Source organism: Procambarus clarkii, chromosome 42 (assembly GCF_040958095.1).
Source record: "Procambarus clarkii isolate CNS0578487 chromosome 42, FALCON_Pclarkii_2.0, whole genome shotgun sequence".
NCBI classification, from domain to species: Eukaryota; Metazoa; Arthropoda; class Malacostraca; order Decapoda; family Cambaridae; genus Procambarus; species Procambarus clarkii.
The window spans coordinates 14589182-14613620 of record NC_091191.1 but is presented as its reverse complement, the minus strand read 5'-3'; the positions used below and the strand labels follow the sequence as shown (position 1 = coordinate 14613620).

General features: G+C 45.1%; 1 protein-coding gene across 1 annotated transcript; it reads right to left on the bottom strand.

Moving 5' to 3' along the window:
- Positions 1–256: 256 nt before the first annotated feature.
- On the bottom strand, positions 257–18997 carry LOC123748934 (uncharacterized). Its single transcript, XM_069339603.1, has 4 exons — positions 18841–18997; positions 3911–4265; positions 2758–2862; positions 257–2696 (listed from the first exon to the last, which is right to left on the bottom strand). The coding sequence occupies exons 1-4, from the start codon at positions 18995–18997 to the stop codon at positions 257–259; spliced, it is 3057 nt and encodes a 1018-aa protein (XP_069195704.1).
- Between the last annotated feature and the right edge of the window lie 5442 nt (positions 18998–24439).

The window sequence follows — 24439 nt, the reverse complement described above, 5'->3', positions numbered from 1 at the left end:
TATCCATGGCCCTCACCTCTACAGAGTTACGGGCTATTCATGCCCGTGCCACCATTTGGGTGGCTTAATCTTCATCAATCATCAATCTCTACAAAGCCACACCTTCAACGACACTTTGCTCTTGATACATTTGAGAAAATCTCACTATTTCAAATGATTTCTCTAAGCAGAGTGAGATTATAAAAGCTGTTCAAGGTGAGGTAATGTTGACAGTCATGTAGTCTCAGCCCAGACAACTTCAGCGAGATTACTGTAGTTATGGATGTCTCAACCAGTCAACTGCAGCTGAGCTAACAGTGTCAGTCTTGAAGCTGTACCAGTCACCTGCAGGTGAGCTAACAGTGCCAGTCTTGAAGCTGTACCAGTCAGCTGCAGGTGAGCTAACAGTGCCAGTCTTGAAGCTGCACCAGTCAGTTGCAGCTGAGCTAACAGTGCCAGTCTTGAAGCTGTACCAGTCAGCTGCAGGTGAGCTAACAGTGCCAGTCTTGAAGCTGTACCAGTCAGCTGCAGCTGAGCTAACAGTGCCAGTCTTGAAGCTGTACCAGTCAGCTGCAGGTGAGCTAACAGTGCCAGTCTTGAAGCTGCACCAGTCAGCTGCAGATGAGCTAACAGTGCCAGTCTTGAAGCTGCACCAGTCAGTTGCAGGTGAGCTAACAGTGCCAGTCTTGAAGCTGCACCAGTCAGCTGCAGCTGAGCTAACAGTGCCAGTCTTGAAGCTGTACCAGTCAGCTGCAGGTGAGCTAACAGTGCCAGTCTTGAAGCTGTACCAGTCAGCTGCAGCTGAGCTAACAGTGCCAGTCTTGAAGCTGTACCAGTCACCTGCAGGTGAGCTAACAGTGCCAGTCTTGAAGCTGTACCAGTCAGCTGCAGGTGAGCTAACAGTGCCAGTCTTGAAGCTGTACCAGTCAGCTGCAGCTGAGCTAACAGTGCCAGTCTTGAAGCTGCACCAGTCAGTTGCAGGTGAGCTAACAGTGCCAGTCTTGAAGCTGCACCAGTCAGCTGCTGCTGAGCTAACAGTGCCAGTCTTGAAGCTGTACCAGTCAGCTGCAGGTGAGCTAACAGTGCCAGTCTTGAAGCTGCACCAGTCAGCTGCAGATGAGCTAACAGTGCCAGTCTTGAAGCTGCACCAGTCAGTTGCAGGTGAGCTAACAGTGCCAGTCTTGAAGCTGCACCAGTCAGCTGCAGCTGAGCTAACAGTGCCAGTCTTGAAGCTGTACCAGTCAGCTGCAGGTGAGCTAACAGTGTCAGTCTCGTAGCTGCACCAGTCAGCTGCAGCTGAGCTAACAGTGCCAGTCTTGAAGCTGTACCAGTCAGCTGCAGGTGAGCTAACAGTGCCAGTCTTGAAGCTGCACCAGTCAGCTGCAGATGAGCTAACAGTGCCAGTCTTGAAGCTGCACCAGTCAGTTGCAGGTGAGCTAACAGTGCCAGTCTTGAAGCTGCACCAGTCAGCTGCAGCTGAGCTAACAGTGCCAGTCTTTAAGCTGTACCAGTCAGCTGCAGGTGAGCTAACAGTGCCAGTCTTGAAGCTGTACCAGTCAGCTGCAGCTGAGCTAACAGTGCCAGTCTTGAAGCTGTACCAGTCACCTGCAGGTGAGCTAACAGTGCCAGTCTTGAAGCTGTACCAGTCAGCTGCAGGTGAGCTAACAGTGCCAGTCTTGAAGCTGCACCAGTCAGCTGCTGCTGAGCTAACAGTGCCAGTCTTGAAGCTGTACCAGTCAGCTGCAGCTGAGCTAACAGTGCCAGTCTTGAAGCTGCACCAGTCAGTTGCAGGTGAGCTAACAGTGCCAGTCTTGAAGCTGCACCAGTCAGCTGCTGCTGAGCTAATAGTGCCAGTCTTGAAGCTGTACCAGTCAGCTGCAGGTGAGCTAACAGTGCCAGTCTTGAAGCTGCACCAGTCAGCTGCAGATGAGCTAACAGTGCCAGTCTTGAAGCTGCACCAGTCAGTTGCAGGTGAGCTAACAGTGCCAGTCTTGAAGCTGCACCAGTCAGCTGCAGCTGAGCTAACAGTGCCAGTCTTGAAGCTGTACCAGTCAGCTGCAGGTGAGCTAACAGTGTCAGTCTCGTAGCTGCACCAGTCAGCTGCAGCTGAGCTAACAGTGCCAGTCTTGAAGCTGCACCAGTCAGCTGCAGGTGAGCTAACAGTGCCAGTCTTGAAGCTGCACCAGTCAGCTGCAGCTGAGTTAACAGTGCCAGTCTTGAAGCTGCACAAGTCAGCTGCAGCTGAGCTAACAGTGCCAGTCTCGTAGCTGCACCAGTCAGCTGCAGGTGAGCTAACAGTGCCAGTCTTGAAGCTGCACCAGTCAGCTGCAGGTGAGCTAACAGTGCCAGTCTTGAAGCTGCACCAGTCAGCTGCAGATGAGCTAACAGTGCCAGTCTTGAAGCTGTACCTGGCAGCTGCAGGTGAGCTAACAGTGCCAGTCTTGAAGCTCCACCAGTCAGCTGCAGGTGAGCTAACAGTGCCAATCTTGAAGCTGCATAAGTCAGTTGCAGGTGAGATAACAGTGTCAGTCTTGAAGCTGTACCAGTCAGCTGCAGGTGAGCTAACAGTGCCAGTCTTGAAGCTGTACCTGGCAGCTGCAGATGAGCTAACAGTGCCAATCTTGAAGCTGCACCAGTCAGCTGCAGGTGAGCTAACAGTGTCAGTCTTGAAGCTGTACCTGGCAGCTGCAGGTGAGCTAACAGTGCCAGTCTTGAAGCTGCATAAGTCAGCTGCAGGTGAGCTAACAGTGTCAGTCTTGAAGCTGCAGGTGAGCTAACTGTGCCAGTCTTGAAGCTGTGCCAGTCAGCTGCAGGTGAGCTAACAGTGCCAGTCTTGAAGCTGCACCAGTCAGCTGCAGGTGAGCTAACAGTGTGGGAACCGACCTGTGAGATTTATACTTAATTTAATTTATATGAATTTATATAGAATTTATATTTACGTTAATTTATATATTTCGGTAGCAATTTGTATGATGTTAAGTGGACTGTATTTCTGCAATAATCTCAGAAATCGATCCACTACACATTAGGAGGGGGGGGTTCATATTGAATTTATATATATATATGCAGCCAATCAAACTACAGTATTAAACTACATATATTAGTATACATTGAAGAGGTTCCTTATCTTACTATACAGCAGGCTTAGTCCACCAGATATAACTAGGATGTAGACACCAAATTTCCTCGTGTGAGGCAGCTTCCATCACCCTGGTAACTGATACACAAAGTTTGCTTCCTCTTCTTGATCTGTCAAAAGGGTGCTAGCTAAAAGCCAGAATCCTAATATATGACAGCTATATCAGAGAAAACACTGTATAATGAATAATAAATACCAAGGCTTAATTACCTTTTATTAAGAGGCTGTTTGCATTCTAACCGATTCGCCCTATCTACTGACATTAATGGCCAAAAAATGATTAGATAAATGAGTTTCGGCTGAACACTTCCCTTGATTATTGTTGACAGCGTGTTGATGATGGTAGACCTTTGGTTTCCATAACACTTCGTCCAAGAGAAATAATAGGAGCCGAATTTGCTCCCTGCGCCTCTGTGGTCTTAAACAACAATGGCTGACCACTCCCTTACCACTGACGCCTCCCTCACATTGTAGAGATATCAGTAACTGATAGAATGGTCACATTTACTTTGTTTTAATACTGATAATTAAGTTAATTAGAATAAGATGGTTTTATGATGGTAAAGTCCAAAGACTAATGTATTTAAGAATAATTCCCAGCAGAATAGCTGGTGAATTTATAATAGTATGTGGCAATGATATCCCGTTTTCTATAGACGGAAAGTTCCACTACAAGTTACATTTTCTATGGGTAAGTTGTGTATACAACGTAGCAATATTATCTGCAATTGCATTGATATTATTAAATGGTGTCGGATTTTTCGACAAACAGTGTCAGTCTTGAAGCTGTACCTGGCAGCTGCAGGTGAGTTAACAGTGCCAGTCTTGAAGCTGAATAAGTCAGTTGCAGGTGAGCTAACTGTGCCAGTCTTGAAGCTGTACCAGTCAGCTGCAGGTGAGCTAACAGTGCCAGTCTTGAAGCTGTACCACTCAGCTGCAGGTGAGCTAACAGTGCCAGTCTTGAAGCTACATAAGTCAGCTGTAGGTGACCTAACAGTGCCAGTCTTGAAGCTACATAAGTCAGCTGCAGGTGAGTTAACAGTGCCAATCTTGAAGCTACATAAGTCAGCTGCAGGTGAGCTAACAGTGCCAGTCTCGCAGCTGCACCAGTCACCTTGTGATGATCGAAGTCCACACGCATGATCAGCTGTTACGATGTAAACATCATAAAGTCTTTATCCTAAACTCTCTTACTAATGATTGTAACCAAACAAACAATTCTGTCGGTATACATGTGAATTTGGTTACGAAAATGGGGGTGGGTAGGGAAAAGGAAATAATGGGGAGATGGACGAGGGGTGAGAGGAGGAAGGGGTGTGGATATGAATGGAAGGGGAGAGAGTGGGGAGAGGGAAGGAGCAAAGGTGACTGGAAGGGTCGGGCGGCGCAAGTAGCAACATAAAGGAACAAATTATTGGGTCCATCTCCACAGGTGCGTGCCCGCGCTTACTTTGTTTTTCCACCTCGTTGTTCCGCGGCCCTGACGAACGCCGCCACACGCAGCACGATCCTGTCTACTAACCTAATCATGCTTGCAGGGAGGGTTGAGATTCAGCTCTTTAGTCCCGTCTCACAACTGTGTTTACCTGGCCGGGATAATAACTTGTCCGTGACGACTTTGATGTCCAAGGGGCTGGATTTGTCCAAGCAAATGCCCAACTGCGTTGGGCATCTTTCCCTTGGCAGTTACGTTGCCGCCTGCGGGAATAGGCACTAAAAGCGGCGTCGATTCGACCTCGAATCAACGATATAATCGTCGATTCAACGTCGAATCATCGTCATTAACGGTTGCTGTGCCCACTGGGTATATTATCTTGGTGTCTATAACTCTTAGTACGTATTTGTCTATTCATAAAATACACATTTAATATCATAAAATATGTTATTGCAATAGTTTTAAGTAAATAAACACTTCTGAACATTACATGTCATTGAAGGTAATGCTTGCTGACTGAGTCGGCACCCCTGGACCCACCCACTGCCCACAATACCAAACAGTAACGGTAATTCCTGGAGGCCCGGGTTCGAGTCACTTCTGGGGTGTGGAATTTTCATTTGCATATATGCTTGGGGACCATTCAAGGTTGTTCGCCTTCTGTTGCTCACGTTGCCCCACTAAAATGAAGTGATTTGATGAAATAGCTATGCCCAAGATTACCATCAAAGTGCCGCCGGGGGGGGGGGAGGGGCTATCTTGAGGTTATCTTGAGATGATTTTGGGCTTTTTTAGTGTCCCCGCGGCCCGGTCCTCGACCAGGCCTCCACCCCCAGGAAGCAGCCCGTGACAGCTGACTAACATCCAGGTACCTATTTTACTGCTAGGTAACAGGGGCATAGGGTGAAAGAACTCTGCCCATTGTGTCTCGCCGGCGCCCGGGATCGAACCGGGACCACAGGATTATAAGACCAGTGTGCGGTCCGCTCGGCCGACCTGCTCGTAGGTGAGGTGCGGTCATACTTGTCAAACATTACGACAACTTTTAGGACCCTTGACAAGTCTTCTTTCGGAAAACTTGATCCAATACGAGAACGATTTGAAATGCAGCAAAACTGGAACCTGAACTAAGATCATTGGGGAAACTATTATATGTTAAAGAAACTAGGAGCACTATAATACTAGTATAGGTTAAGGAAACTAAGACAAATAGCATAATATTATAGGTTAAGGGAACTAAACTTCACACAGAAGGGAGGAGAGTTTGAGGAGACTGATGGAAACAGATCAAAGTGCTGACAATCATCTACCAATTTTAACTGAGAATCAGCAGAACAAGAAGCCATGAGTTGAAACTCAGCAGTTTGCGAACAGCCTCGTTCATTGCTTGACATTTCTAAAAAGCTTGGGAATGTGAGCGGGTGGAATAAATAAGAAAGGAACACCCTTGAGGTTATCTCTGTACTTAGTATTAGGTTTACGTAGTAGGAGAAGAAAGGGTCAGGAGTTTTTTTATTAGATGACTGACATTAAGAAATCTTCCACCGGGGATCGATCCCCGGCGAAGGAGGAAACAAATGGGCAGAGTTTCTTTCACCCTGATGTGCCTGTTCATCTAAGAGCAAATAGGTACTTGGTAGACAACTGCTACGGGCTGCTTCCTGGGGTGAGTGTGTGTGTGGAAAAAATCAAAATCAGTTGATTGATTGACAGTTGAGAGGCGGGACCAAAGAGCCAGAGCTCAACCCTCGCAAGCACAACTAGGTGAGTACACACACACACACACACACACACACACACACACACACACACACACACACACACACACACACACACACACACACACATCGGGGGCTGGGTTGTTGAGTGGACAGCGCTCTAAGCTCGTGGACCTAGGGTCCAGGGGCCAGATTCACGAAGGTACTTACGAAGGTTTTTCTTCTTAGCTACGAATATTTTCCTTCTTAGCGCCTTCGTGGCGGCTATGTCAGTATTCAGGTAGCTATACTAAAGTGAAAAACCTTCGTAAGTTTGGTCCGGCATCTAAGTGTGGTGTCGACCACTCGTAGCTTTACGTAAACTGGATATAACTCAATTTTCTCTACTACATAACACTGGGATCGATTTTAAGATTTTGGAACATAAACAAAAGATTATAGCTATTAAATCTCGTGAAGAGTAGTCCTTCGTGTTAGTTATATATGCATTCTCTGCTTGAAACGTTGAGTAAATATGTCTTTTATGATATTAGAATTAGTTTTATAATAGCAAGATATTATACCAGTAGTTATTAAGTAAATAAACACTGGTGAACATGAAATATGAGAGAAGGTGTGAGACCTGCCTGATGGTTTCATTTACTATCACCAAATGCTCCTGTTCACCTTGTCGTAAGGGTGTACCTTAGCTATACATACCTATTTCTAATTTATTTAGTTTATTTTTATTTTTAAATTAAATCTGGGTGAGACATAAAATAAAAATATGCTGCACAAATGATGTTAGGTAAGGAGAAGGGGTAAAAATGTCAAAAACTTTATTCATTGAATACTTAAAGCTATAATTATGACTATATGGACTATTAAAAAAGAGAGAGGGAAATAGGGGTCCAAGACCTCTTCCTGTTACACAACTTGGGTGTGGAACAAGTAATTATCAAAAGAAGGCACCGTGCCGGGAACGCTATGTAGCAGTAAGGCAGTGAGGTGAGGCAGCTACTTATTTGAGAAATGCTTATTTTATTTACCCTATAAGCTGAGGCAGCTTATTTTATTTGAGGAATACACCGCGGATTCCTCTACATTTAGCATTTAGAGGAATCAGCCGTGTCCAAGACCTCTCCCTGTTACACAATTTGGCTGTGTGTAACCAAACTAGAAGTGCTCTACATATCAAGGGACCCAGAATGTAGAATGACCTCCCGAATTATGTCAAAGGCTTTACCTCTCTCAACCAGTTTAAGAGTAAAACCAAATACTACCTAATTAACTCCATGTAACCTACCTTACTCCCTAAATGTCAACCCATGTCTTGCTATTTTTTAAAAAATGCTGTTCACCAACGTGTACAATTGCTGATGTCTGCTATGTTATCCCCCCTTTTTTTATTTTTTATTCCTTCTTTCAACACAATTTATACCTAATCCCGATTACTATTAAGTTTTAGTCTAAGTGTTTTCCCCCACACCTTGCCCGAAATGATATGAGTATTAGTGGCTTTAGGTATTGTATGTACTAGCTCTGTCTATAAATCCAACATTATGTTTGTAAATCAACTGTATGTACTTTTCCGGAATAAAATATATTTATTAATCAGTAAGTAAGTATTAAAAGAAGGCACCAAGCTGGAAAGGCTATGTAGCACCATTGTGTGTAACAATAAACCAATTTGTTTAACAAACAATGCACCTGTATTGTAAAACAAATCCTGTCAGCTGTAAAAATATTGATGCAGTTATTTAAATAAAAAAAATATAATGAAAGAAATATTACTGGTTTATTTTTATCCTACCTTTTGTACTGCACAGTATATCCAAGGAAGTGAAAATTGAGACATAATGCACAATTTAATGAATGATTAAAAATGATTAATATGGATTAGCAGTTCAAAAGAAATATGACTATTACATATTAACATGAGATCTTAATGATCCATGGTTAACATGATTTAATAAGGATAATACAGTACTTGTAATAATACAAACTATAATTTAAAATCTTTATTACTGATTTTTTTATTAAGATTAGGTATACGCAGCAATGTGCTGCTACCCTATTCTATATGGAATATTACACAGTGTAGATAAAAAACTAGTTATAAGTTTATCTAATACTCCCATCTCACAGAATGGTTAGACATACATGGAATCAAGGTAGAAAATACCAGCCTCAATACAAAAAACAAATCAACTCTGACTAAGCAACTCTTCACGATTTTCACAAGAGGTAAGCACTGAATCATGAAAATATTATATTATATTTACTCTTACCAGTTTCTACAAGACTCCTCTCAAACTATGTATTTTTTAACATGTTTTGGTATACACAGCAATGTGCTGCTTCCCTATTCTGTGTGAAGGACCACACAGTGTAGATCAAAAACCAGCTACAAGCTCATCCAACATCCTCACCTCACAGGATGGCCAGTCATACATGGAATCAGGAGAGAACAAAATACTTATGGCTGATCTATTAGCCTCCACTGGCAAAATTTTGGTGCAGCACACGAATATCTTCCAATATTCCTGAGTGTATGAAGTAATTACAGAGGTCAAAGTACCTCATACCATTTGGTATGAAGTCACTGATAACAGGGCAATCACAGATATAGTGTTGGAGAGTATGTTCTCTAATGTAGGACTGAAAACATGTTTTTTCCACCAAAAGGTTATAAACCCATGGAACCGCCTACCCGCTGAAGCCTTAAATGCCAAATTCCAGCTAAAAATTATCATTAAGCCAATTGGCGGGCCCTTTAACAAGCCGCCGGCTTTCTGTCCTCGTCGAGGCCATTAGATAGTTAGCGAATCTTCCGAGCAACAAGGACAGCTACACAGTATCTCTTAGAATTACGTAGGTAAACAACAAATGTAACATATTTATTTACTACAATGTCGGTGCTGCCTGAACAAGTTGAAAAAACATAGGTTTACTTCGAAATATACTAATTTTATAAGAACATTCGACGTAAATAGGAGGCAGTAGAGCTCCGATAAACCAGCGCTAAATCTTCAATATGAAGAATGTTGCTGCTCTCTGATTGGCCAAACGAAACACAGTAGTGACCTCTAGAGGAACCCAGGTGAACCAGACCCAGAACCCAAATATCTTCCTAAGTGGGCCTACCTGAATTGCACCTAAGCATCTTCTTAGGGCACACTTAGGAACCTTCGTAGCAAACCAACTTACGAAGTAATACATGGAGCTTTTTTTTTGAGATATATACAAGAGTTGTTACATTCTTGTACAGCCACTAGTACTCGTAGCGTTTCGGGCAGGTCCCTGGAATACGATCCCCGCCGCGAAGAATCGTTACAGCTTCGACGTTAGAGCTTCGTGCATTTTGGTCCAGGTTTCGATCCCAGCAGCCGGCGGAAAAACAAATGGGCAGTTTCTTTCACCCTGATGCATCTTTTACCGAGCAGTAAATAGATACCTGGGAGTTAGACAGCTGCTACGGGCTGCTTCCTGGGTTTGAGTGTACTCACCTATTTGTGCTTGCGTGGGTTGAGCTCTGGCTCTTTGGTCCCGCCTCTCAACCGTCAATCAACTGGTGCACAGGTTCCTGAGTCTATTGGACTCTATCATATCTACACTTGAAACTGTGTATGGAGTCAGCCTCCACCACATCAGTGCCTAATGCATTCCATTTGTCAACCACTCTGACATTAAAAAAAAATATTTTTAATAACTGTGGCTCATTTGGGCACTCAGTTTCCACCTGTGTCCCCTAGTGCGTGTGACCTTAGTGTTAAATAGCCTGTCATTATCTACCCTGTCAATTCTTCTAAGAATCTTGTACGTGGTGATTATATCCCCCCTAAGTTTTCTGTCTTCTAGGTATGTGAGGTTCAATTCCCGTAGTCTCTCCTCGTAGCTCATACCTCTCAGCTCGGGTACTAGTCTGTAGCAAACCTATGAACTTTTTCCAGTTTAGTCTTATGCTTGACTAGATTTGGATTCCATGCTGGGGCTTTATACTCCAGGATTGGTCTGACATAGGTGGTATACAAAGTTCAGAATGATTCCCTGCACAAGTCTCTAAATGCCGTTCTTATGTTAGCCAGCCTAGCATATGCGGCTGATGTTATCCTCTTAATATGGGCTTCAGGGGACAGGTCTGGCGTGACATCAACCCCCAGGTCTTTCTCTCTCTCTCTCTCTGACTCTTGAAGAATTTTATCTCCCAAATGATACCTTGTATCTGGCCTCCTGCTCCCTACACCTATCTTCATTACAATACATTTGCTTGGATAAAACTCTAACAACCATTCGACCATTCCTTTAGTTTGACTAGGTCTTTTTGAAGCCTCAAGCAGTCCTCTTCTGTCTTAATCCTTCTCATAATTTTGGCATCGCCAGCAAACATTGAGAGGAATGAGTCTGTACCCTCCAAGAGATCGTTTACGTATATCAAAAACAGGATTGGACCGAGTACAGAGCCCTGTGGGACTCCACTGGTGACTTCACGCCAATCTGAGGTCTCACCCTTCACTGTAACTCTTTGCTTCCTATTGCTTAGGAAGCAAGCCCTTATCCCTTAGTAATCCTTTAGGACCCTTATCCACTGGAGCACTCTACCAGTTACTCCTGCCTGTCTCTCCAGCTTATGTACCAGAATCATATGGGAGACTGTGTCAAAGACTTTCCGACAGCCCAAAAAATGCAGTCCGCCCAGCCTTCTCGTTCCTGCTTAATCTTTGTCACCTGATCGTAGAATTCTATTAAGCCAGGAAGTCAAGATTTACCCTCCCTGAACCCATGTTGGCGATTTGTGACGAAGTCCCTTCTCTCCAGTTGTGTTACTAGATTTTTCCTCACGATCTTCTCTATCACTTTGTATGGTATACAAGTTAAGGACACTAGCCTGTAGTTCATTGCCTCTTGTCTGTCACCCTTTTTGTACAATGGGACCACATTAGCCGCCTTCCATATTTCTGGTAGTTCTCCCACCTCCAGTGCCCTAATATTCACTATGGAGAGAGGCAAGCAGAGGGCCTCTGCACACTCTTTCAATACCCATGCTGAGATCCCGTCTGGACCAACAGCCTTTCTCACATTCAGATCCAACAGGTGTCTCTTGACCTCATCTCTCGTAATTTCGAACCCTTCCAAGGCCGCCTGGTTTACTGTCCCCTCTCCAAGCGCAGTGACCTCACTATATTCTATTGTGAAGACCTCCTGGAACCTCTTGTTGAATTCTTCACACACCTCTTTGTCTTTCTCTGTATACCTGTCCTCGTCTGTTCTAAGTTTCATTACCTGTTCTTTCACTGTTGTTTTCCTCCTGATGTGACTGGAGTAGCTTTGGACCGTTCTTGGCTTTGCTTACTATATCATTTTCATAATTTTTCTCTGCTTCCCTTCTCACACTAACATACTCATTCCCAGTTCTCTGGTATCTCTCTCTACTTTCTGGTGTTCTGTTATTTCTGAAGTTCCTCCACGCCCTTTTGTTCAGTTCCTATGCTTCCATACATTCCCTGTTAAGCCATGGATTCTTCTTTTGCTTCTCGGATATTTCCCTTTGGGCAAGGATAAACCTGTTTACTGCCTTCTGACTCTTTCGGGTGACATAGTCCATCATGTCTTGTACAGACTTGGCTCTGATGTCTGTGTCCCATGGTATATCACTTAGGGAACTTCTCATCCCCTCATAATTCCCCTTGCGGTATGCCAGCCTTTTGTTTTCTAGTTTTTTTTTTGGGGGGAGATAAGTCCAAGCTCTACCAAGTACTCAAAGATCATTACACTGTGATCACTCATTCCCAAGGGGCTTCCATCTTAACTTCCCTTATATCCCACTCATTTAGGGTGAATATGAGACCATGCATAGCTGGTTCATCCTCCCCTCTCATTCTTGTCGGGCCCTTGACGTGTTGGCCTAGAAAGTTTCTTGTGACCGCGTCCCGCAGCTTAGATCTTCAAGTATCTGGTCCTCCATGTGGGTCTCTGTTCTTCCAATCTATCTTCCCGTGGTTGAAGTTCTCCATGATTAGTAGTCCAGATACATTCCTGTTAGCAACAGAAGCTGCTCTCTCTATTATGTTAATGGTGGCAATGTTGTTTCTATCATATTCCTGTCTGGGTCTTCTGTCATTTGGTGATGAATTATATATGACTACGACTATAATCTTTTGTCCTCCAGTTGTTATGGTACCTGATATGTAGTCACTGAAACCTTCACAGTCCTGAATAACCATCTCTTCAAAATCCCAGCCTTTTCTTACCAGCAGAGCTACACCACCACCACAACCTCTTCCTTCTCTCTCTCTCTTTTTCCACATAACATAGTAGTCCTATGGGAACACTGCATTTGTTATAGTTTTCGTTAGCTTTGTTTCTGTAAGTGCTATTTTGTCTGGGGTTTCTTCTAGTACCCATTCTCCAAGTTCATTTGCTTTATTTGTAATTCTATCTATGTTAGCGTACATTGCCTTGAGGCTCACTTTCTTCTGTCCCTACTCAAATCACCTCCTTGGTGAATGTCCTGCTGATGGGGGAAACTGTTCCAAGGGTGTGAGGATTTGTGAGGTGGATAACAGGATTCTCAGAAGATACTGGGGTGAGGAGTGGGGGGTCAAGTGAAGGGGGGGGACAGGGAGGGTATGGGATGAAGGGGGAGGGAGGGAGGAATGAAAGGAAAAGGGGGGGGGGGGGAAACATGGCAGGAGGGGAGGAGGGGTAGAAGGGTGGGAATGGCGTGGGGGGGGGAGGGATATTTGGCTGAGCATTTGAGTGGGGGCAAGGAGGGTTTGGGGTATGGGAGTTTCCTATGCTGAGGAGGGTGGTGGGGTTGTCCTCTCCTCTGGTGTTACTGGGTAGCTGGTTGTAGATTCCCTCCTCACCTATGGGGGATGTTGTGTTGGGCGCTGTGATTTCCTGGTTTTCCACTCTCTCCTGGCGCCCCTGTGCTTTTTTTTGTTCCATAGACGTGGCCACACATTTACAATGCAAACCAGCATATATACATTTTCTTCAGTCCTCCATGGACAGGGTTAGAGGTGTGTTAAACATGTAGTTCAGGGATTTATTGAACAATCAACAACAGAAGTTGATTCGGTGCTTTTAAAATGCTAAGCTGACCTAAGTATAGGACTCACCGAACACTTTATGTAGGGCATACGTAAATCTGTGTATTTACGTATGCCCTACATAAAGTTTTCGATGAGTCCTTTACGTAGTGTCATTAATGTGCATTTCCAAAGGTGAAGTGTAATTCTGAGCAGCTTCCATATATACTTAATACACACATACATATAAATACACACACACACATATACGTATATATACATATATACATACATATGCATATATACATACATATATACTCACGCATGTATTCATGTATTCATATACATTTGTCTCTTTTACTCTGACAGGGTGAGATAGCTGATAGAGAAACTAGTGTGTACTTAATCACTGAAGGTGACTAAGGTGCTTTTACAAGCTCAGGATACAGAGTTACATCACATACATACATTGTATAATTGATACATTACATGGTCAATCTATAATGAGTACATTGGGTACAGGTCCAATATATCACCAAGAGTTCCAGTACTCATAGTAATTACAGAGTTTAGCATACATTAGCCCTGGAGGGCGAAAGTCAGTCAATATGGGACATTTAACAATATAAATGTTCAAGAGAGTGCATGTTTTCTCTTTCACAAAGTTGACACATTGTGTACTCGACATTTGGGTTTTGAGAAAGTTGCCAGATATGTCTATAACCCAGGCGTATTATGGGCACTATAACATCATATTGCCGAGTTCTTGTTCTATTAGTCCCATATGTGAATGTCTCCTCACGATATCTATCATAATATTTAATGCTACAACTTTCAGGTCTTTGTGAATTTGTTAGGTCGGTGAGATCTTCATTAGATATTTGTTAAAGTATTTTCTTTGTCACTGCTAATGAAACACCAATATCAATTTCTACCACTGGTTTTCTACAGGCTGTCTTTGCAAGCATATCAACAGTGTCATGCCTTAAGATACCAACATGTGATGGTATCCATAGGAATTTAATTTCAAATCTGTTTTCTTTAGCAGCTAAAACATTCATTCGAATATCACTGACTGTTTTCTGGGTGTCACTACTATGTGCATTCAATGCCAGGAGTGCACTCTGCGAGTTACAGTATATAAGTCCACTGCCTTTGACTTTTAAAAATTCAGTGGCCAAGGTATATGCCTGCAAGTTCGGTTTGAGTTGTACTTGCCAAGTCATTGACGCGCTTCATTGCTTATGTACGAAAGAAGATTGTTCAAATATATTGCATGCACATCCGGTACATCGTCCACCTTCTTCTACAGAACCGTTGGTATAGCACTGAAACACATCGTTACCCACACTCTGAGTACTCTCAGTGATGCTTTTCAGTGTTAACTGTTTTAATAATGTAGAGTGCACACTATCTTTCTTGGGTGCATTTACAAAATCAACTGATAGATCCCAGTTATCCCGTGGAGTAATTTGTTGATTAAATGAGTTGGGTACGTATTTAATATTTTGATGAAGTTGGCTACCTTGTAGAACCAAAATGCATAATCAGATTTCGTTCTTCTTCTATAGACCTCAGGTGAGTGCAGCATATTAGAAAGTTTAGCTTGAAACTTCATGTGTTGCCTAGATCTATTCAATGCCTTCACGCCGAAAACTGTGCTAATAGACAAAATTCTCTCACTTATGGTAGGTAACTTTAACTCTGCTCTCATATTAACTATTCTCGTGGACTTTGGAGCCCCAAGGATGAGACGCATAGCTTCATTTGGCAAGGTTCAGGGAGATTTAAGTTTTTTGTCTGTATACAGTGAGATGTGAGTGTGTGTGTGTGTGTGCTCACCTATTTGTGCTTGCGGGGGTTGAGCTCTTTGGTCCCGCTGTGTGTGTGTGTGTGTGTGTGTGTGTGTGTGTGTGTGTGTGTGTGTGTGTGTGTGTGTGTGTGTGTGTGTGTGTGTGAAAAAAAATAGTAGTTAGTAACAGTTGATTCATTGACAGTTGAGAGGAGGGCCGAGGGAGCAGAGCTCAACTACCGAAAGCACAACTAGGTGAATACACACACACACACACACACACACACACACACACACACACACACACACACACACACTCACATCTCACACTGGATGCAGACAAAAAATTTAAATCTCCTGAACCTTGCCAAATGAAGCTATGCGTCTCATCCTTGGGGCTCCAAAGTCCACGAGAATAGTTAATATGCACTACTATATGATATATGATAGATATGTACATCTCGTCGAGTAAATCAAGGTGAGTACATCTAGGCGAGTAGATATAGTTCAGTACATCTGAGTACATGTTGGTAAGTACATCTAGGTGAGCACACGCACTTGCCAACATGCTCGTCAGGAGCCATCATGACCCCATTAAAAAGTCCATTGTGGGGAGCTGTGGCAGAGGGCGAGGCTCGTTATTGTCATGAACCAAGTCAGAGACTGCCAGGGATTACTGACCCAAGTCTGAGACTGCCTGGGATTACTGCCACGAAATATGTGAAGAGCCCCGTCTTAAATCCCACAGTCTTTACCACCCCCAGCGGGAAATTATCTGATTATATAATTAGCATATTTAAGGATTTGCGCCAAGTTGTGGTGAATGGAAGGTGGTAACTGAGAGAGAGAGAGAGAGAGAGAGAGAGAGAGAGAGAGAGAGAGAGAGAGAGAGAGAGAGAGAGAGAGAGAGAGAGAGACAGACAGACAGACAGACAGACAGACAGACAGACAGACAGACAGACAGACAGACAGACAGACAGACAGAGAGACAGACAGAGATAAAGCGATATACGGATGGAAGAAGGAATAATGAATTACGAGAAAGAGAGACGGAGAGAAGTGTAATACCCTATAATGTGTGCCGAACATACATGCTTGCAACACTGCACACTCTCCTTAGTACAGTGTGAAGATCCTGTCTTGACTAATTTATATACATTCAACCAATACATAAATGTATGAAAACCTGGATGTCTACAAGTGTATACCGTGGTTATTTGTCGGTCCTTATTTTAACAAATTCACAAGAAGATTCTTGTAACTTTTATGTTTAAGAGAGGCAAGAAACACAGGACTTTGCTGAAGACTTCAACGTCGTTTTCTGGATTTTTATTCGAGGTAAATATCTGTTCACGGATGGCGTAGCAATTGTTCTGTTCTTCGTCCATATTTGGATAATGTAGTAATTTGTTTCTGTAAAGACCTTTGCAATGGCACTTGCCTCTTAGTTTTAATACCACTCTTTACAAAAAGATATGTGAATTATTACTGTCTAATTTTCAATGTTTCCTACCTGAATTCACATAAATTTATTTAGAAACAAATGATAAATTTACAAAGAAATTTCAGAATAATCCCAGAGTTACAGCCCCGCTCCTGTGCTAGGTAAGTCCACTACGGGCTCACCATATCCCGTGCTACTTGCAACGTTTTGTTCCGTGTAGCTCAATCTAAAGCCACAACAATTTGAGAATAATTACAACAAAAATATATTTAATGATTATATTACTATGTACTATCTTTGGGACCAGCTTTTGGTTGTGACAGTTTTAAGCCCGTCATGGTTCAGCAGGTGGCGAGTGTGTCTGGGGAAGTCTAGGGGTGTGAGTCTTGTCTCATTACATGGCCTCAATATTTGCTCTTGAGTAAAGTGTTTTAGTTTATATTGAAGGAGTTACATAAACTGTTTGATTCCCTGGCTTCTGGTCCTCGTTTTGAGGACGATTTACCTGTCTCTTCAGCAGACATTTCGAAGACGAAACACTGAATTTTGAGTGCAGCTCGAGCCATTCAGCCATCATGACCCCTTAACCAGTCATTACCAGAATGAGTTAAACTTTTATTTCTCTAATAGTATACAATATTAGACAAACATTAATACACAAGTTGTATACAGTGTTCGTGCGGGATATGTGTAAGCCTCGTAGCATGAGGATTCCAGGAACAAAGACTATTTCTTACCCAAATTGTGACTCCTGTGTTGTGCTCTGTAATAATGGACATTTTAGTAATGATAACGGGATTTTATTTAAATAATATTCCTAACATTACTGCAGAGAAGATATCATCCGTGCGAAAATTATTAGATTGAACGTGAGAGTTAATTTAATTGTTTATTGCTATTGTTTTTACTTCTCATGTACTGCAGCGCTCGTGGCTAGTGAAGATAGTTGATGTGTGCTAGTGATCACCTCTCCCTGTATATCCCTGCTTCTCGGTGTGTATAGGGTATACTCCTACATTATGTTCTGAATTAAAGTATACTCGTAGTATTCTAGTATAAAGAACGGTTGGTCAGAAAGGTATTGTTGAGGTCGTAATAACCCTCGCCAGAGGGTTATTACGACCTCGAAAGGCTTATTAGCCTCGAAAGGCTTATAGTTATTAAGCCTCGAAAGGCTTATAGTTATTAAGCCTCGAAAGGCTTATAGTTATTAAGCCTCGAAAGGCTTATAGTTATTAAGCCTCGAAAGGCTTATAGTTTATATAACAGACAACCGACCTCGGCAGCCACACTCCCGCTACCGTTGGATGACCAACAGTGAACACTGGAGTGCTTGAAATTCACTCAGGAGATCACCCTGTACGCCTCTTGTTCTTGGAGGAGTTCAACATCACATATTAAGGGGTGTGGCTCCAACACTGGCCTCGTTGTCCAGTGTACACACCTTACTTGAGCCGCCATGACTCCCCACTCTCTCCTTGTTTGGTATGATCTAAATCCCCCCTTTTCGAATTAGTACTCCCTACCACCCTATCCGCAGCTGTGATCCTTTCTCTCTCCTGCTTGCGAGGAAGCCTCGCCAGGACAGGAGCAAACGCCAGCTAACAATACACATTTAATAATCGAAAAACAAATACAATACGTGACATAAAAACATTAAAATAGTATCATACAACACTCTCAAAGCTGTTAAAGCCCGGTAACAATTCAACACCCAATCCTGGCTTCACCAACCATCCATATCAAGTGACTGCACAACTCTTGGCTTACCACTTACTACTCCCTCACTAGGTGTGGGGGGGGGGGGTAAATCTCGTCATAACAATGTTATACACTCAGCCCTAAAACTATATAAACTCAGCCTGTGGCTGAAACACCAGAAACATCTGCAGAAATATTCCCCGACACAAGAAGCAGTCAATCTCTCACCTTACACTGCGTCTTACACGCCAATAAGCACTCAAGCACTTCCCTTATACATTCCTGAGTATCCACCATAAACCTCTGCTCTGCTCCTGAAGGTTCACTACCATATATATCTCTACGTCCTCCAAAATACTCAAAAGTACACTTCTGCAGTTCTCCCTAAGCTGCTGCACAATGAAGTCCTCTTCAAACACCAGTGATGCTTCACCACTGATTCCACGGTGACATTGGAAACTCTTCTTCACTGTTCCTTTACACTGCTTCAGGTCAACTCCTCACTATGGAGTTCTGCTCTCCCACAGATTTCAGCATACACTTCTCCAGCCTCGAAGTTTCCTCCACTAACTCCTTCCCTGGCCTCGAAGTTCTTCCATCAACTCCTCCCCAAACAAACCTGCATTTCCATTGCCATGCCAATAAAAATCTTTCCATACTAAAATATAACTAAATGTATCCACAGAAAATAAAACTCCATCTGACATCTCCTTAAACTCTAACACGTCGCCACGACGGTACTGCTCTATCTTGGGCGAGGTCCACTCTGGGAACATGTCCAGACATGCTGCTGGCCGCCGCCGCCAGCCGGTGGCTAACCCCTCACCCTCCCTCAGTCATCTACTGACCTTCGTCGAGGGAGGACGTATTACTCCTCCCTCCAATATGTTCTCCTATCTCTACCCCTCATAATATGGCGACCAAACACTGTGAGGGTCTCGGAGTGGTGAGGCGTCACCAGTGGAGTTCCACAGGGATCAGTCCTTGGACCCATATTGTTTCTGGTATATGTAAATGATCTCCCAGAGGGAATAGACTCGTTTCTCTCAATGTTTGCTGAAGATGCAAAAATTATGAGGAGGATTAAGACAGAGGAAGACAGTATGAGGCTACAAGATGATCTAGACAAGCTAAAGGATACTAAGGTTCAATCCAAGTAAATGTAAGATATTGAAACTAGTTTGAGAAAATAGAAGGCCAGACACGGGATACCGGGATAGCGAATTGTAGATGAAGTCCTTCACGAAACGGACAGAGAGAAAGATCTAGGAGTCGTTAAGCCAAACCCGTCACCTGAAGGCCACATAAAAAGAATATCATCGGTGGCGTATGCGAGGCTGGCTAACACCAGAACTGCCTTCAGAAACCTGTTTAAGGAATCTTAGCGAACCTTGTATACCACGTATATAAGACCAATTTTGGAGTATGCGGCCCCAGCATGGAGCCCGTACCTTGTCAGGCACATGATGAAGCTGGAAAAAGCTGAGAGGTATGCCACCAGGCTAGTCTCAGGACTAAGAGGCATGAGTTACGAGGAAAGGCTGCATGAAATGCACCTCACGTCGCTGAAAGACAGAAGAGCTCAGGGAGACATGATCACCACATACAAAATTCAGGAAAATTGACAGGGTAGACAAGGATGGATTATATAACACGATACACGCACAAGGGGACACAGGTGGCAGCTGAGTACCCAAATGAGCCACACAGACGTTAGAAAGAACTTCTCTAGTGTCAGAGAGGTTAGTAAATGGAATGCACTAGAAGGCGATGTGATGGAGGCAGACTCCATATACAGTTTCAAAGATGGAGCTTTAGAAGCTCAGGAACCTGTACACCAGTGGATTGACGATTGAGAGGCGGGACCAAAGAACCATAGCTAAACCCCCGCAAGCACAACTAGGTAAGTACAACTAGGTGAGTACTCACCTGAAAGGTGAGCATCACACGTAACCATAGCCTGTAGCGCACATTAAACGTTTAACATCAAAAGCATATGCAAGTTTAGCGTATGTGAGAACTGCCTTCATAAATATTGATAAGAAGGCCTTCAGAACATTATACCACGTAAGTCAGACCAAACTCAGCAAGTGCAGCGCTAGAAATTTCACGTCACTGGAGGGGAGATGAAGCGAGAGAGGTGCATATAAGGTGGATGAGAGTCTGGATAATCAACAAGCTATCCAAAATGATCTACATGGCCATCACTCAGAATATAGCCGTAGAGGCAATGAAGAAGTGAAATGAATTACATAAAGTCAGACACAACAAACCCCAAATGTTTTGGGAACAAACACACCATCCGTGAGCTGAAGCTCAAACACCGCAACCTTAGTTAGTAAACTACAACAAAACTATCCAATAGTTGGATCTATGAATAAAACAACCTTAAATCTTGGCATGAGAGGGAATGAAGCTTTGGGGAAAAACATTCTTTCAGATTCTCTGTCAATCTTGCGTTCAGCACCCCTCTTTCCCCTCCCCGTCCTCCCCTCTCACGCTGTCTTATCCCGTCACTATGTTACTGTCAGCCAGCGCCTCCCTTCCACACAAGCACACACCACACAATCTGCCAGGAGCGGCAGGCTACTCCCACACCAACGACTCTAAGATGGTAGACTTGCTTCCGTGTTCTCCCGAGGAGAGCCACGGCGGCTGGCTCTATGTGTAGATTGGCTGGCTGGCTGGTTGACTGGCTGGCTGACTGGCTGGTTTACTGGCTGGCTGGCTGACTGGCTGGCTGCCTGGCTGGCTGGCTGGCTGCCTGGCTGGCTGGCTGGCTGGCTAGCTGGCTGGCTGGCTTGCTGGCTGACTGGCTGGTTGACTGGCTGGTTGGCTGGCTGACTGACTGGCTGGTTGACTGGCTGGTTGGCTGGCTGGCTGGCTGATTGGATGGGTGGCTGGCTGGCTGGCTGGATGGTTGGTTGACTGGGTGCCTGGCTGGCTGACTGGGTGGCTGGCTGGCTGTCTGACTGGCTGGCTGGCTGGCTGGCTGGCTGACTGAATGACTGGCTGACTGACTGACCGGCTGGATGACTGGCTGGCGGGCTGAATGGCTGACTGGCTGGCTGGCTGGCTGGCTGGCTGGCGGGCTGACTGGCTGACTGGCTGGGTGGTTGGCTGGCTGACTGACTGGCTGACTGGCTGGCTGACTGGCTGACTGGCTGACTGAATGACTGGCTGACTGACTGACCGGCTGGCTGACTGGCTGGCGGGCTGAATGGCTGACTGGCTGGCTGGCTGGCTGGCGGGCTGACTGGCTGACTGGCTGGGTGGTTGGCTGGCTGACTGGCTGGCTGACTGGCTGACTGACTGGCTGACTGACTGGCTGGCTGACTGGCTGGCTGGCTGGCTGACTGCCTAGCTGACTGGCTGGCTAGGTAGCTGGCAGACTGGATGGCTGGCTGACTGACTGGCTGACTACCTACCTACCTAGAAAGGCCTTAGAAACTCAGGGACTGATGAAAGATGCCTTATACGTAAAGATCTTCACATCTGAAGGAGAGGGAAGATGGGCCCCGCACAGATGAATTGCCTGTAAGGCTGTCCAGAAGACAAAGATGGCTTGAACAAAGCTTGTTATTGGTGAATATATCTTGTGGGCCGGGACAGCATGAATGGGCAGTATCTTAAAGACCCTGATGGATAGCTGCCAAGGCTCAGGATGGCCCTTACGAATCTACGCTTATCCTTAAATGCAAAAATATTAAACTATTATATATAAACAAATCGATGATTCAACTTCATTGAGATAATGTTTATTCACTTGTGTCGGAAAGATGGCACACACAATATAAACCTCTAGTTGGAATGGGTCAGGATAAGGATATGGGATAGGACGGGGGAAAGGAATAGTGCCCAAGCATATGGACGGTCGGGGAATGAACGCCGACCTGCGTGAAGCGAGACCATCGCTCTACCGTCCAGCCCAAGTGGTTGGCCAGCGAGCGAGAGAGAGAGAGAGAGAGAGAGAGAGAGAGAGAGAGAGAGAGAGAGAGAGAGAGAGAGAGAGAGAGAGAGAGAGAGAGAGAGAGAGAGAGAACAGGAAAGTAACGAACGACCAAGCTATAGGGAGCACCTCACCTCACCTCTCTCTCTTCGCTGGATGATCTCGTTAGGCCAGACAAGTACGCGAGTAGGGGACATCCAGGCAGGTAATTATATTCGTTCTGCTTGAAGACCATTTACTCTGAAGCACAGCCATCAGGAGGGAAGATAAGGAGGAGAAAGATGAGGCGAAAAAAGCGAAGAAAGATGCCAAAAAGAAAAAGGAAACGAAGAAGCATGCGATAAATCGAACGAGTAAAGAAATTAGTGAACCTTTTTAAGCGAGATTAGGTTCTTTACTCCTATTAAATTATTAGTAGTAGCAGCAGTAATAGTAATATCAGTAAGAGCAGGTAAGAGCAGGTAAGAGCAGTGATAAGAGATACAAGTAGTGGCAGCAGAGAGCAGCAGTATGGTGCTAGTGATGAAGAGTGGTGGTAGACGGCAGCTGTTGTAGAAGAGGACAGCAACAGGCGGCAGCAGCAGCGTCAGTACCTTCATAACTCCCGATATTCTCATATATTTATTCAAGACGTTTCCTAACATGTCATGATGTAACTGTTTAGTGGTGACTTGGTGGAGACTGTTGAGTGGTGGCTTGGTGGAGACTGTTGAGTGGTGGCTTGGGGGAGACTGTTGAGTGGTGGCTTGGGGGAGACTGTTGAGTGGTGGCTTGGGGGAGACTGTTGAGTGGTGGCTTGGGGGAGACTGTTGAGTGGTGGCTTGGGGGAGACTGTTGAGTGGTGGCTTGGGGGAGACTGTTGAGTAGTGGCTTGGTGGAGACTGTTGAGTGGTGGTTGGGGGACACTGTTGAGTGGTGGCTTGGTGGAGACTGTTGAGTGGTGGCTTGATGATGGAGACTGTTAAGTAGTGGCTTGGTGGAGACTGTTGAGTGGTGGCTTGGGGGAAACTGTTTAGTAGTGGCTTGGTGGAGACTGTTGAGTGGTGGCTTGGGGGAGACTGTTGAGTGGTGGCTTGGGGGAGACTGTTGGGTGGTGGCTTGGTGGAGACTGTTGAGTGGTGGCTTGGGGGAGACTGTTGAGTAGTGGCTTGGGGGAGACTGTTGAGTGGTGGCTTGGTGGAGACTGTTGAGTGGTGGCTTGGGGGAGACTGTTGAGTGGTGGCTTGGGGGAGACTGTTGGGTGGTGGCTTGATGATGGTGACTGTTAAGTAGTGGCTTGGTGGAGATTGTTGAGTGGTGGCTTGGGGGAGACTGTTGAGTGGTGGCTTGGGGGAGACTGTAGAGTGGTGGCTTGATGATGGTGACTGTTAAGTAGTGGCTTGGTGGAGACTGTTGAGTGGTGGCTTGGGTGAGACTGTTGAGTGGTGGCTTGGGGGAGACTGTTGGGTGGTGGCTTGGTGGAGACTGTTGAGTGGTGGCTTGGGGGAGACTGTTGAGTGGTGGCTTGGGGGAGACTGTTGAGTGGTGGCTTGGTGGAGACTGTTGAGTGGTGGATTGGGGGAGACTGCTGAGTGGTGGCTTGGGGGAGACTGTTGAGTGGTGGCTTGGAGAAGACTGTTGAGTGGTGGCTTGGGGGAGACTGTTGGGTGGTGGCTTGGTGGAGACTGTAGAGTGGTGGCTTGATGATGGTGACTGTTAAGTAGTGGCTTGGTGGAGACTGTTGAGTGGTGGCTTGGGTGAGACTGTTGAGTGGTGGCTTGGGGGAGACTGTTGGGTGGTGGCTTGGTGGAGACTGTTGAGTGGTGGCTTGGGGGAGACTGTTGAGTGGTGGCTTGGGGGAGACTGTTGAGTGGTGGCTTGGTGGAGACTGTTGAGTGGTGGATTGGGGGAGACTGCTGAGTGGTGGCTTGGGGGAGACTGTTGAGTGGTGGCTTGGAGAAGACTGTTGAGTGGTGGCTTGGGGGAGACTGTTGGGTGGTGGCTTGGTGGAGACTATTGAGTGGTGGCTTGGGGGAGACTGTTGAGTGGTGGCTTGGGGGAGACTGTTGAGTGGTGGCTTGGTGGAGACTGTTGAGTGGTGGCTTGGGGGAGACTGTTGAGTGGTGGCTTGGGGAGACTGTTGAGTGGTGGCTTGGGGGAGACTGTTGAGTGGTGGCTTGGGGGAGACTGTTGAGTGGTGGCTTGGGGGAGACTGTTGAGTGGTGGCTTGGGGGAGACTGTTGAGTAGTGGCTTGGGGGAGACTGTTGAGTGGTGGCTTGGTGGAGACTG

Excerpts from the sequence above, each read along its gene's own strand:
- LOC123748934 (XM_069339603.1), bottom strand. The coding sequence starts at position 18,997 with ATGTTCCCAGAGTGGACCTCGCCCAAGATAGAGCAGTACCGTCGTGGC. Across the intron at positions 4,266-18,840 it reads GCATGGCAATGGAAATGCAG|CTGATCATGCGTGTGGACTT; the intron begins GTTTGTTTGGGG and ends ACATCGTAACAG. Across the intron at positions 2,697-2,757 it reads ACAGCTTCAAGACTGGCACA|CTTCAAGACTGGCACTGTTA; the intron begins GTTAGCTCACCT and ends TGACTTATGCAG.